This window comes from Condylura cristata, unplaced genomic scaffold, assembly GCF_000260355.1.
Source record: "Condylura cristata isolate star-nosed mole 26May11 unplaced genomic scaffold, ConCri1.0 scaffold00005, whole genome shotgun sequence".
Taxonomy (NCBI): Eukaryota; Metazoa; Chordata; class Mammalia; order Eulipotyphla; family Talpidae; genus Condylura; species Condylura cristata.
Window position 1 is genome coordinate 39876123 of NW_004567106.1, and position 14850 is coordinate 39890972.

The window sequence follows — 14850 nt, forward strand, 5'->3', positions numbered from 1 at the left end:
ATCTATAAAACACTAAGGAATAATATTTATAAATTCTAGTAATTTTCAAAATACTGAAACATTAATTTTAACTACTGAAACATTGAGTATTCTTAAATTGTAGTCCAAGAAATAACTATAATAATCCACATATTAATGGATTATCACTTTGTCTGGATATATATATACACACTCATTTTTTTTTTTTAAGATTTATTTGTGCATATAGAACTGGAGTACAGGCCAGAGGCTCAGGGGTGGCGAGAGGCTTCGCCAGAGACAGAGTGGGGAGTAGAACAGGCAGATCAATGAAGTACTGAGGGGAGCAGCGACGGGTCAGGAGAGGTCTGCCGCGCCATGTGGTCACTTCCGGAGCCGGCAGGAATCGAACTCATGCAGAAGTGGCTTTAGCTTCTTGGTGCTGTGCTTTAACCCGCTGCGCCACCAGGGAGAGCCCACACACTCATTTTTTAACCTCACAGACAGAATTGACCTATAGAGCAAGAATAAACATATTTAAGATATGTAAATACATTAGCTGAATAATCAAGTCACGTTTTGCTGTTTGCTGATTTTTTTGACAAACCTCCACTAAATCAAAATTTCATATGTAACCAGCAATTTGGCAGTCATTAGTCTTAAGATTTTTCTTTCAACACTGTGCCAGAAATTTATTGTTTAATAAATGTATAGCACCAATCTATACACATATATAGAAAGAGACATATCTGTGTTACTTGTAAAATTATAAATCAGTATATGGCAATGTGGTATGACAAATTAAAATTTCCAAAAATTTTCTTCAGGACAGCTAATTCTAATTTTGATTCAGTGTTTCTTGAAAACCTTATTAATTACAGGAAAAATTGTAATTTTATAAGGTTTTTTATTTTTGATGAATTCTCATGTGAGACCCAGGGAATAAGTTTTCCTATAAAATGATTCTATATTCCCTCTATCATTTATCAAATACAGATATTGTACACATTATATGACATCTCTAAATATTCTTTTCTTCATTCTTATCCTACTTAGTGGTTTTATTTTAAATATGAAATGAGATAATGCATGCAAAACATTCAGATTGCTGCCAATAAATTATTAAGCATTCAGCAGTTCATAGGTTTCTATATAATAGCTATATATGTGTTGGGACAATTTATTAAAATCAATCAGATGTTTATGATTATAAATATGTAAATATATATGTGAATTTATTAATATTTAAAAATTTCAATCATGAGTCCTGATAGTCTCTTTACCAGACCTAAGGAGTGAACAAAACACACAAATATCCCTCCTTTCATAAGTTTTATATCCTTATGAAAGATATATGCATAGTTAATTTACAGTATTACTTAAATTTGTATACATACTATGTCAGAAAAATAAAGAGATAAAAAACTTCAATGAAAAATCATGAACTGAATCTTTTGGTAATGTGTGAGGTATTTCATTTGTTTGGAAATTATAAATGAAAGTAAAGTGTTGGCATATAAGAACCGCTATTTGCTTTTATCCATTGCATCTCCATGTTTTATCATTCTTTTACTGTTGGTAGATTAAGTGGACTTTTTGGTCATTTTATGAATCACACACAAACATGCATATATGTTTATGTATGTATACATGTAAATAAATCCACCAATTTTTAAAATATCTAACATTTTTGTAATATTCTTTAGTATTCTTTCAGAGTGTTTTAATATATTATAAAGTCCATCAATTTCATATGTTTAGTAGGAAATATGTTATTTTAGCTGAATATAGGTAGAAAGAAAATTTGAAAATCAAAAGGATATATAAAAAACTAATTCAGTAAACTCTTTGACAACTGCAAGTACCATCTCTCGAATTCTTCAGGGAGGGCGGGTTTTAACTTTTGTGCCCACTTCTGCCTGAATCACTTGGTCAAAGTCACCTGCCTCTCCCTGGAGCTGGAAGAGAGATACCCCAATCTTTACCATGTAGACTGGGAAGGAGATAGGAGTTGTCTTCAAAAGCTGTCTAATGTTGTTTTTAAAAAAGAAAAGAAAGTGATTCTAGATGGGCTTAAGTGGTAACAGGTATCTATGCCAAAAGGCATAGTTATTATTTATATTGTATGCACAAGTAAACAGGCCTAAGGAAAGAAGGACGATATTCTGCTTTGTTGTAAATCTATTTAGACATGGTGTTTTTCCCAAGGAAATAAAAAGCAGTATCTTAATTGTGCAGAACAATAAAAAATGATTTATAGTTGTGAATACATTCAAGGAATGCCATTCCCTCCACCCTTAGAAAGAAGACATTTGATAGCTATGTTATCATCTTCAAACTAAAGGGTACAGAGATAGCTTTATATAGACATACATAATTGGGTGTTTTATGGACGTTCTGGAATGCATATCTCTCAAGGACTAACATTTTAATGGGAATACACTACTCAAAAAAAAACATAAATTCTAGACTGAATTCCCTCACTCTTTATTTTTGCATCCAGACTGGTTATAGTGCCTGATTCAATGAAGGTACTCAATAACTTCATGTTGAACAATGAGTGAAATGAATAAAAGACAACTCAAGTCTACTTATGTACTGAGTAGTGAGTGATATAGTCTGAGTATACCTCATAAGAATTTCCTGTTATGGAACTGAAAGATTTGTGAATGTGTTGAAAGAACACTATGACTTCTGCTGTTTACCCTAATTGCATTTTGAGAAAAGCTATCACATATGCATATCCTTGTTTAGGGATTAACCATGAACAGCTCCACACATACTGACTTTGTCTATACAACACAAATGTTTGCAACAATACTTAAACATTTGATAATTGATTTTCCACTAAATACTAGTTTATGGTGTGCTTTAGAAGTGATTACATTGGACTAAATTAAATTTATCTCCTGAGAACCTGAAATGTCAATGATCCTTACAAATTGTAGTAGAGAACCATAAACACTGTTAGGATTTCTTTTAAAGGAAATATACACTCACACACACACACACACACACACACACACGACATTTATGGCAGCATAATCTCAAAACAAAGATGGTTTTATAGTCCCACTTTCTCTCTCTTCTCTCTCTCTTTCTCTTTCTCTCTCTCATACACACACATACATATACCCCGGCTGTTATTTCAAAACTTTCATATTAGTTTTTTTTTTTTTTTTGGTGTATCAATTACCCTAGAAATTTTCACTGTTCATGTAATGAATTGCTAATAGAAGTTGGAAAACTCCTCTAAACTCATTATTGTCTTTTCAATAGAGGCATGGATATGCATAACATCCCAATGTTTTTTCACTTCCAGTTTATGCCTGGAATACTGTCTTCCAAGACAATAGTTCAGTTGTTACAGGAATGATTTAAAGAGGTTGATCAGTGAAATAGAGAAATTTTGAAGTTTTTTAATTACAGCTGGAGCCTGTAAAGCTTAGGAATTGTTTGAGTATGGCATAAGTAGTGAATTAAGAACTACAGAGTAATAGTTTGAAATTTCTAAGAGCATGAGCTATTATTTGTCAAATCTGCATTGCAGAATATCAGCTAGTTTCTTTTAAAACCTAAATGACTGTGATTGGTAAAGTGACATAGTTCTATGCTTGGAAATACTTATGTGACATATAAAAATGTTTTTAAAGTGTCAACATAAAATAATATTTTGTGTGCATTATAATTATTTGGACAATTCTATTTTTGGCAATCTCTAATTGAGAAATAGAAAAAAAATATTTACTTCAGTTCATTGGACTTATCTAATTTCAAGTTTTCCTCTAAATTTAATAATATCCAACATTATGAAGAAAGTTGTGAAAATACAATTATTCTATTAATAAGTCTCTACCCCTGAAATAAAACCACTGTTTGCTACTGCTTTGAAAATCTATTGAATCATAAATGAAACATTTTTCTGTTATGCTCCCTTACAGATACAGATCAAATGTCAATTTCTAGTTTGAGTGGTTTATAAAGCAATAAATGTATGTTTAAAAATTATGTTATAATATTATACAAATTAATATTCATAGTACTTTTTGCCTCAGATAAGTCATTATATGCCAATGTTTACAAAAATATGATAGTGCCACATTATAATATTGGTTTGGAAAAGTAAGTAATATTCTTAAGGGCCAGTTACAGTTGTGTTTTAATATTTCAAGAATATTTACGTGGTTCAAACAGTTTTTTCCTTCCTAAGATATTGGGAAATTTTTCCCGTCACATCATTATTGAAACAACCTAAGTAAAAGATTTCTAGCCAATAGGATGAGTTGCCCCAAGTCCTGTTTGAACAGGTGGACTGAATCATAGACTAAAGAGCCCTGTCCAAGTGCTTTGACCACCACCACACTGACCACAAAGTGCCACAACAGACAAAAAGCATTAGATCCTGACTAATAACTATCTCACAGTTTCCTGGAGGGAGAAGACTGAGAGCCAGCATGCTCTTCTGGAATGCAATCTGTCTGCTCATGCCTGAGCGTAACCCCATGCAAAACAAGCTACCACACTGCTTTTCTGTCCCCTGCCTCATAGATCTGTCTTTCTCTTAACTCCCTTCCAGAAACCAGGATAATTTTTCCTTTCCAGCACTGGTGCAAGATTCATGCATGAATCTCTCTACTATAAAAATGCTTTGCTTGCACTCAGGAAATTCTTAGCACTATTCCTAGCATTCAGGTGAATTCTTTCCCTAGAGAGTAAAGGATACATTCAGTTTGGAGCCTGTGACATTATGACTACCCCAAATATGTGTAAAATACAAGGTGTTCATGTTAGTTTCTTTTGAATTAAAGATGAAATCAACAAACTTATGAGATTAGAATAAAGCAGCACAATGTAACTAGTAATAGCCCCCTTTTGACTAGGTAATCACAAAATAATTTTCTAACATTTGAGCCAGCAGTCCTGTACCTATCTTTCCTTTAGAAAAAAGTATGGTAACATTTTGTTTCTTTCTTTGATTTAGACCATGGTACTGTGCAGAAGGTCGTTGTTCTTCCTGCTAACAGCTCTTCTAGTGGTGAGCTCATTCTGGAGGAGTTGGAAGTTTTTAAGGTTTGAATATCTCTTCAATTAGTCTCAGAGCATGTATGACGAGTGGAATTCTTTAATCTTTCAACCACTTGGGAGGAAAAGATATTTTATAAAAGATCAAATAAATGTATGTTATAAATTTTAAGGATAGAAAACATCAGATAAAATGAGAAATATAGAGCACATTTTTTTCTGAAGTTATTTTTTTATTTTTACATTTCAAGTTATCTTAACATAAAAGGATGAGGCTTTTTTTTTTTTCAGCTATCATCACAACTTGAAAACTTACGTTCTTTTTTTTTAAAATGGGCTCCTGTGGTCAAGGTCTAGATTTGTCATGAAAGGGCTTTATCACTTGTTTCACAAGTCACTGAAACCCAAATGCTTACCTATTATTGATAGCTAGATAAACTCATATTTTTTGAGCCGGTGAATTCAAGAAAAGCTGCTTTGTTTTCTCTTGTTTTATAGCTTGAAATTCAATTGTTCCTCTAATTAAATTAAACAAATACTGTCTCTTACCACGCTGAGACTTCATGCTCTGTCTGAACTTGAAATTTCTTTGTATTATCTTTTTGTCCTTGTTTTTTGATATTTAAAAAAGAAAAACAAGTACAAGGAAAAAAAGAGGCAGTTCAATCCTAAATGATCTCATCTGCTGAGGGAAGTGTGCTTATTCTTTATTTATCTATGAGCTTGGGTAGCAGTTTTGTCTAGCCTGCACACCCTTCTCTCCTTAAGAGGTAGGTCATTGTAATTCAAGTGGTGCCTATTATCAGCATTTGGAAAGATGGTTCAGCATAGCCAGAGAGCAGCTAACATTGCAAAGAAACTTTGGCATGGAATCAATCCTATTGCAGACTCCTATTTCTAACTCAACCACTTAAGAAACAATGGCCCACAGATAACAAAAGGCAGAGTCAGTCTATAACAGAGTAAAAGTAGCACTTTTGAACCCCACAAACAGACTTTCATAGGTCAGTAAGCTGCTTTGTTTAGTGGACACAAGAATATACTTATTTTATTAATATACTTTCCCATGGTCATCAAAAATAGTGACTTGAATTTATAAAAAGTATTCAAAATGCAGTGGTGTTAGACTATATTAATAAATTTCAAATATGAAGAAATATAAAAAAATAAATAGAAAATCTGAGGAACTCTTGTAAATTTCCAATATTTATATATTTACAATAACAAATTTATAATATTCAATACTAGACTCACTTGCTTTGACATAAGCTTCTTTATTAGATTACTATTATAGGCATAGCATGTTAACTGTGTATTTTCAAGTGTCTGTGACTTGCTTTTCAAATAAATTGAATGTTTCACTAGAAACCAAAATTGTGTTATATACAAAATATTTTTTTCTCATTCAATTCAATATGAACATCTTGACTCACTAAAAGAAGATAGATTATCTTACTCTGGAGTTTCCTTCAAGATAGAAAAATTGTCATGTTGAAGCACTTCACCTTTAATTTTCATATGTAGTCTTTTTTGATAATTAGAAAGCATTAAGTTTGACACAAATCCAAACATATATGTTATAAAAACTACTTTAAAAAATGTGTTATTTGTTATTTTGCTCATGTGTTAGATACTTATGGTCTGTTATGTCAGTTATGCTTATGTTTTCATCATGAAGAATAAACTCCCAGTGGAAAAATAGAGTCAGTCAAAATGCATGTGGGGACATTATCCCAAAAAAGACAATAAAAATGTTGCTTATGGATTTATGTGCCAGTGATTGATAATAGCTAAATGGAGAGATGCAGTTACCAATTACAGTTACTATCTTCAACACAGTGTTTGTGTCACATTTTCTGAGATGAGGTAAAAATAATTTGGTGTGTATGATATACTACCATGGAACATAGGAAATAACACATTTAAATTGAAAACATAATCTGTAGGTAAGTGTCACACACTGATATTCTGTATAAAATATTATTTTTAAAAAACAGGCTCTTTGTTTTTAGAGTGCAGACCACAGAACCATAATCTCTTATTTTAATCCTCTGTGAAAAACAGTTTCTGAAAATATTTTTAGTTTTCCTAAACCTAACTTGAAGGTCCAGCTATTAATAGTTGCCTAAGAGGATCTAAGTTAAAATAGTGTGTGTGTGTTTCTGAGTGATGCTCAAAACTTACTGCAATTGATATTACCATCTTCTTTCTAAGTGTTTATAAATACAAAACAACACTAGAATGTAAAATAATTGTGGGCACAGTTGTTTTTGAGAATTTGCTTCCACTTAAATATTTAATAAAGCTCCAGGAATTTTTTCAGATTATCTCATCTAATTTTTAATCTTTAAAAGAAACTAATATGTTTAAGAAGTAAAGTTGTGAATAGAATGACTTTCAAAAAGAATTACTATTTTGGAAAACTCTTAGAGTCACTAAGTCACATTCCTAAAAGAGGAACTTTAAACAATACTCTTTGTTTGCAACAAAGAGAATTAATGACACATCTTTCTGAAGCCACATTTGGCAGATGAATAATAGTGTCTTAAACAGAGCACTATGTTGTGGAAAAATGAAATGGGGTAGCATTTCACAGCCTCCCTACCTCAATATCTATTACTTCGCTCTTTTGGAAAACTCTTAGAGTCACTAAGTCACATTTTAAAAGAGGAACTTTAAACAATACTCTTTCAATTCTCTTGAATTGTTTTTTTTTTTTTTTTTTCATTTTTACTGTCTGTGTTAACAGATGTGTTATAATCCCAACTGTTTAGTTCAGACCTATTTTTATGTAACAAATCCTTCTTTCACCTACAGAGTAAAGTAACTTTTTTAGACAAATATAAAATTTTCAAAGTGTGAATTCATATAGTGAAAAGTGTTGATTTTATGATTTTAAAAGAGAAAATATTTTATGTGCTAAATTTTTAAGGAATATGTTTAGTTAACATGCTTTTCTAATCTTTCAGAATCATGCTCCTATAACAACAATGAAAATTTCATCCAAAAAGGTAAAAGAGCCCCATTTTATTGCCTTTGAATATAAATAACTATGTTATATGAAAACTATATAATTTATAATTCCTGAAAAAATAATCTTAGTATTTGCATAATAATAATGTTTATACTCAATTATGTTTAATTTTAATGTAGCATTTATTAGCTACTAGTGGAAAACAAAATAGGTAATTTTTGCATAGGCTGTCAGAGCAGAGCATATTATAGCAAGATAGTCCCAACATTTTGTGTATCCTATATTTTCAAATATTACAGTATGTAAAACCAACCAAAATAAAAATAATCTTTCTGAAGGAAGAATTTAGTGTAATTTTTGGGCTACTATAACATCACAGACATTCTCAAGAATGAAAAAAAATTTCTCTTTTGAAATCTTTGAAATCTTGTTCTTGTCAAATGTTTGAAATGTACAGTGCATTCTTTTATACTTATTTCTAAAGAAGTGCTATATTTTGAGCTTATGCATGTTTTTAATAAAACATCTGACTATCTCAAAAGTAAACCGTAACAGAAATCAGAATTTGGGGAAGACATACTTGATTTTGATTATCAGACATGTTTAATCTTGTAATCAGTGCCTTCATATACAAATAAACAATGATTGAGATAGGAAAAGCCAAATTCTAATTTCTAAAGTTACAAAATGTGTACCTCTCCAGCCCGCAAATTCTTTCCCTCTAAAACAAAACTTCTGAAGATCAGAATTATGAACAAATCATTTAAACTTCAGTGACCTAAATTTTTGTCTCTGCAAGGTAATTACTTTCTCACAAATGAGTTAATGTATATAAGTTGCCTACAATAAAGTAGGTCCTTGGGAAATGCTATTTGTAAGAGCCTAAGACTTATTTTTCTTGGAATATGAATTAAAGGTTTTATGTGTTAGCACAACAGATGACATAACTTGAGTGTTCTTTACCATATTTGGTCTGTTACAGATGAAGAAGTATTCCAAAGTCAGTCTTGTACTCTTTTCACTTGACTAAATTTTATGAAGAAAAATAAATAGGGCATAATGGAACTAAAGATCTCATCTGTAAAAATGTTTAGATGGTACATAACGAACATTTTCCCAAGTTACAAGAAGCTATTTGTCATTTTCCCCAATGTCCTAGAGAGCTGATCCCAAGTTAGAATTGTCTTTGAAATCAGCAGGGAAGTCCTTTGTTTACAGTAGCTAAATAGAAAGAAAAAGTTTCCAATCAAAATTCAAAATGGACTCAAAGACATTTGTTTGACTAATAGTTTTACACACAATGACAAGTTTCAGCTTGTAATTCAGCTTGTGAACTTCTGGCTCACAACCCAGTCCATAAAATTATAATGTAAACATGAACCTACATCCAGGAAAAAACTTGAGTATTAAGTATTTTTTCAATATAAAATATATATTCTAAAGTGTTTAAGCCAATTAGATTTAGAGCAGACTAGTTTGATTTCTTTTGAAATGTGTTTATGCAGTGGCATACTGAATTTTTTCTCCCTGTGTGAAATTGCCAGTGTTATTTATATATATTTAAATACCTTGTTTTTAGTGCCTATGTTAGTGTTTGATTTTATTACCCCAGATGTAGTCTTTCATTCTCTAATTTATTTATGTATTCCATGTAGCAGAAAATAGTTGAATTAATTAAAAAATAATTTCTAAAATGAGACTACTTTTATCATTTTCTCAAGTAAATTGTTTTCTAAAATATTTTAATAAAGCTGTTCCATTCACTGTGTCATTTATTGATGTTTTCAATGAAACCTTATCCCAAATCTACCTACAGAAATTATTATTGTGAAAGCAAGAAGAGTGGTTTATAATAGTTTTAATATCTCAATTTATGAGCAATCATTTTCATCACAATTTCTGAAAAATAATTTGAATCAAATAATTGTTTTTACATTGACATAATACAGTGAGATGTGATTCAAATGACTGATTAGTATTCAGAACTTAGTAGTCAGTAGTTTGTTAACTGACAGTTACTGCTACTATAAACGTTCATTCAGTGATGATTAGCCTGAAGGTATTCTAAGTAGTATATGTGGAATTAGCTCTTATTGCATTTAGTTTCTTACAAAAATTCAATAAGTTAGGTGTGTTATATTATCTCAACTTTATCAAGAGGAAACCAGGGTTATGAAAAGACATAAAGGGCTTGGCATGGAGTCTCCAAGCAGTCTTCCCCTAGACCATGATAGGCTGATGATGCCCCATTGACTTAATGTTTAAGCGGTATGTGGATATGAATAGTATAAATATGTACATGCATGGGTGCATGTGCATGAATATAAAGTCCAGTTTAGAGACTATAAATTAACTGGAATTACATAGTAGCAGTATTTTGTAAAACGAGGAGTATCGATTAAAAATGGATCCTTTTAGCTCCTGAGAACAATTTTATGTACAATTAAAGGAACTGGAGAAGTAGTCTAAGACTCTTGACACCCAGTAATAAAGGAGGGTGAAATCTTAATTTACATCCTACTTAGAGTAATGAACAGTGGCAAGTCATACAGGAACTTTAGACATCTAAATATAAATAATAATATTCTTTAAATAAATTTTTTGGTGTTTTAATGAATAATATATTACTCCCAGGAGACATGGAATTAAAAAAAAAATACCTAATACTTGCTGTCTACTTTTTTCTAACTAAAAATTACCCATTATTTTAAATTTGATATTTGATATTTTCAAATTTACAAGGTATTGGGTTGCCAGGCTTGAAGAATAAGAAAGTTGTCTTGTGCTTTACTAAGAGACAGCATTCAAAGAAAGAAAGAAAACATTATAATTTAAATCTGCAATATATTAGCTCAAATCTGAGAGAACAATGAATCCCAATGTCTAAAACACACTACCATTCTACATAGAACTTTGAGTTTTTTTTTCAAACAGGAAAGTGGTAATGTTATAGGCATATTAATGTAGGAAAATTCTATTTATTTTGGCTTTATCCCCTTCAGTACTTTACTCTCATTTTTAGTCTATTTCAGAATGAGTCCAAGGGTTTGTAGGCATGTATATAATGGGTTCCTGCTGAAAGTCTTCTTTTAGCTTCCACATCTGAAATAAATCATTATGATTCCTCTAACAGCAACAGTTGTATGTGAGCTCTAATGAAGGGGTTTCCCAAGTGTCACTACACCGCTGCCACATCTATGGCACAGCCTGCGCTGACTGCTGCCTGGCCAGGGACCCTTACTGCGCCTGGGATGGCCATTCTTGTTCCAGGTTCTACCCAACGGGAAAGCGGTGAGTACTGAACTCTCTGCTGAAAATCAAAATTGCTGCCACCCTACCTTCAGAATCATTTCTGTTATGGTAATAGAAAAGGTGGTGCTAAAGGTCATAGGTGCTTCACCTAACACTTAGTAGCATGTAAAATTTGACTGAAGAAAGTGGCCCTGCTTTATAAATTAAGATTCATAAGTTATGTTAGAGCACATTTCTTTGCAAAAAGCCCTTTCTCACTCTATAGGTTTTAGGCAACATGTAGCACCCTTGCAATGTATGACATATTTCAAATAGCATTTTAACTATTTACCTAACTTTTATGTTTTATTTTATATGATACAATGTATGCTGAAATTCCACCTTCTTAGGACTTCTATGTGCAGCTCAATTATCCTGTAATCTAATACTTGTCCTAGTTCAAGTAACAGAAGTGTTGGTCCAGATACTCAACTGGACAAAACCTTTATAGCCATGATTTACCCTTTGAAATGGTAGGTGAATGATTGCTGATTAGAGTAAGAGAGATAGGCACAGCCTGAGCTAGAGTGCCTTTTATCACAGCAAAGACTGAGAAAACTACTTTGAACCAAATTGGATAAACCATCAGTAGTGAAATTGTAGAACCCCCCCCCAAAAAAAAATGCAGAATTCAGAGACAACCAAGGTCACAGCAATTTTCATTTATACCTAGATATGAATCATGATGGACCACAGGGTCAAAACCCCTAAAATAATTGGTTTAACTGGAGAAACCAAATAGGTTCAACCATGAGCACCAATGATCTTGCAAGTAAAACCATGGGGGGGGGGAGGTATTTTATAGTTCATTTACTCTCTGGTATAGATATAAGCTTTAAATATATGGGCAGATTAAATAACCCTAATATTTGTGCATATCAACATTTTTCTGATTCTCTTATCTATTAGTTCATCATATATGTACCATAAGAAAATTATTTATCAGGGAATGTTCTAGGTACATAACATGAAAGTCAATAACACCCAAAAGACAGAACTTCCTACCTTTAGCAATAATAAATTCTAGAAGGCAGAAGCACATTATAAATGAGGAAACCCTCTAGTATATCAAATAATAATGTCAGTGAATTTTAAAATGCAAAGAAGGGAGTTAGGGGTTGTAGAAGGAGGGGGTGTACTGTTAAATGGATGTCATAAGAGGTCTTCTGGAGGATGTAATATTTGAAAAGGAACTTGAATGTGATGAAGAGAGGTACTAAGGCCTTACTGGGGAGAATTGCAACCCAAAGAGAGGGACCAGAAATCCTTGTAATAGAATGGGATTGTTTAAGAAATAATATCAAAAGTAATGGCACTATACTGGAATGAGATAATGAAAGGGTAGAGAGAAGGTAGGACAGTATAAGTCATTGAAGGACTCTAGTCAAATGGAGATATTGCACAAGTAGTTAGAAATAAGAATGTGGAGTAAAGAGGGGTATCTAGACTGGATAATATAAAAGTCTTCTGTATTTGAAAGCTTGAGATATGAAGAAGTTTCCCATGTTTTAAACCAGGAGGCTTTTGTATATGTTTAAAAACTTTGTTCCTCCCATGTATTTTTAAGATTTAGTCAGGTCTCTGGTCTTTACTTTTTTTGGTTTATACATTTTTTCCAGACCTCATTACTCTTTAAGTTTCTGTCTTTGCACTGGACTGGAGGTCGGAACATGGACAAAAAAAATATGAAGGAAAAACATTACAAATATATGCTGAAATCAATTGATTTGTTCTCCTGTTCTCCGACTAAGATTATAATCCCCTATCCTTACTAAAATGTATACTTAAAAACAGTCTATCTTGTTCCCAACACCACATTCATGATCTTAGTCTTGTTTTATAACAAAGAACTTTTAACTCTTTCTTAAAAGATTTATTTATTTATGCATACAGGAACTGGGGCACAGGCCAGAGGCATGGGGGGTTGAAAGGATTCACTAGAGAGAGTGGGGAGCAAAACAGGCAGACTGACGAAGCACCTTGCTGAGGGGAGCAGCGGGCGGGTCAGGGTCACATCCCTGGCCTGTTGCAATGGCTGTGTGCCTCTGCAGTCCCTGTTGCGCCGGCAGGGAGGGCCCGGAAACTTTTAATTCTTTACTGTTACAATCTTATTCCATGTATTAAATAATGTATCATAACTCAAGAAATTAAGCAGCAACTAATTAAAAAGTGATCTTAACAATATCTGTCAGCATCTTAATTCCACCAAAAGAGCAAAATAAATAATTTAAATAAACATTGGTCTTACCCAATTCATCTTACTTATCTTTGACTACCCTATGTAATTCTCAAAATTATGTCCAAACTTAATTAAACATAGATTTGTAGTGACTGCAAAACATTTTTCCTCAATGAATTAGCTTTTTTTCTATATTTCCTTATGCACCATATTTTATCTTTAGAGAATAAGTAGTAATGATGAAAATAATCCTTGGAGTGTTTTCCACATTCATTTCATCTAACAGTTCATTATCTGGTTTTATTCTGCTTACCTAACTGGAACATCAAGAAGACTTAAAGAAAATCATAGGCATACAGAAACTTACCCTTTGTGTAAAACAGAGAAGTAGAGTTACATTTGAAAACCAATTATTTGATGCAATAAAGTTGTTAAATATCATTACTCTGTAGTTTCTCTTTTTTAAAAAAAAAGATTGTTCCTATAAACAGTATAAATATAAATATTATTTTCTACTTTGCCTTCAGATATATAAATATTTGTGCATTTGTGTAAAATATTATAATTTAATCTCAAATATTGTTTAGTCTAGATTAGGGCATGTAGTTAAAAACTTAAAAGACAAGTTAATCAGTTCAATCTAAATATTGGTTTTCTATACAAGAAGAAAATCATTTGACGTTTAGCTGAATGAATAACCTGTAATACTTTCCTAATGCTATACAAATGCCTAAAGAAATCTTCACACAAAAGGTTCAGTTGACTGCCCTGCTGATATCATTGTCCAAGTTAAACTATACTAATGTTTTTCTGTGACTGTTGGGTAATCTATGTGATACTGTAAATTCATATCACCCAGCTTGAGGGTTCATGTGCATGAATAAACTCTAGCATGGTACTGGGTTAAGGACAATAAATTTAACCATTTTGAGTGATATTCTTTATCTACTGTAGTTGGCTGAAATTGACCATTCCAGCCATTAGAACTCACACATAGTGCTCATATGATATGCACTCATAGCTAGAACTGTAGTAAATAAAGCTGTGACTTCAAAGTATAAAAAAATGCATGTAGTTAATGCAGTTCTCACATAGGAACTATTTTAGAGTACGTGTCAATTTCTCATACTGGAGCAGGAATGACTAACTGGTATGTATGTGCTTGTATATGTGTGTATAAAATGATATTTTTAAGAAAACAATACAAAATTTATACTGATATTTCTATAAAAGTATATAACCCATTAAATACATTAACTGTTAATTGGAAACTATTTGCTAAAATTTAATTTTTACATTATTAATGAGTTTGAGATTACTTTGATATACAAATTTGATAATACCTGTGTGATTTTAATTTTTTGACTGGATATTTCAATTTACATTTAAAGGTATAAAATATTAAAAGACAGTTAACTAACGTAAT

General features: G+C 31.9%; 1 protein-coding gene across 1 annotated transcript in view; it reads left to right on the forward strand.

Annotated features, from left to right (window-relative positions):
- Positions 1–14850, forward strand: part of SEMA3C (sema domain, immunoglobulin domain (Ig), short basic domain, secreted, (semaphorin) 3C) — a 141289-nt gene that overhangs the window by 117660 nt on the left and 8779 nt on the right. Inside the window, exons 13-15 of the mRNA XM_004676892.2 lie at positions 4940–5028; positions 7950–7991; positions 11088–11245. Of these exons, the coding sequence (XP_004676949.1) occupies positions 4940–5028; positions 7950–7991; positions 11088–11245 (289 nt within the window). The remainder of the gene's footprint in view (positions 1–4939; positions 5029–7949; positions 7992–11087; positions 11246–14850) is intronic.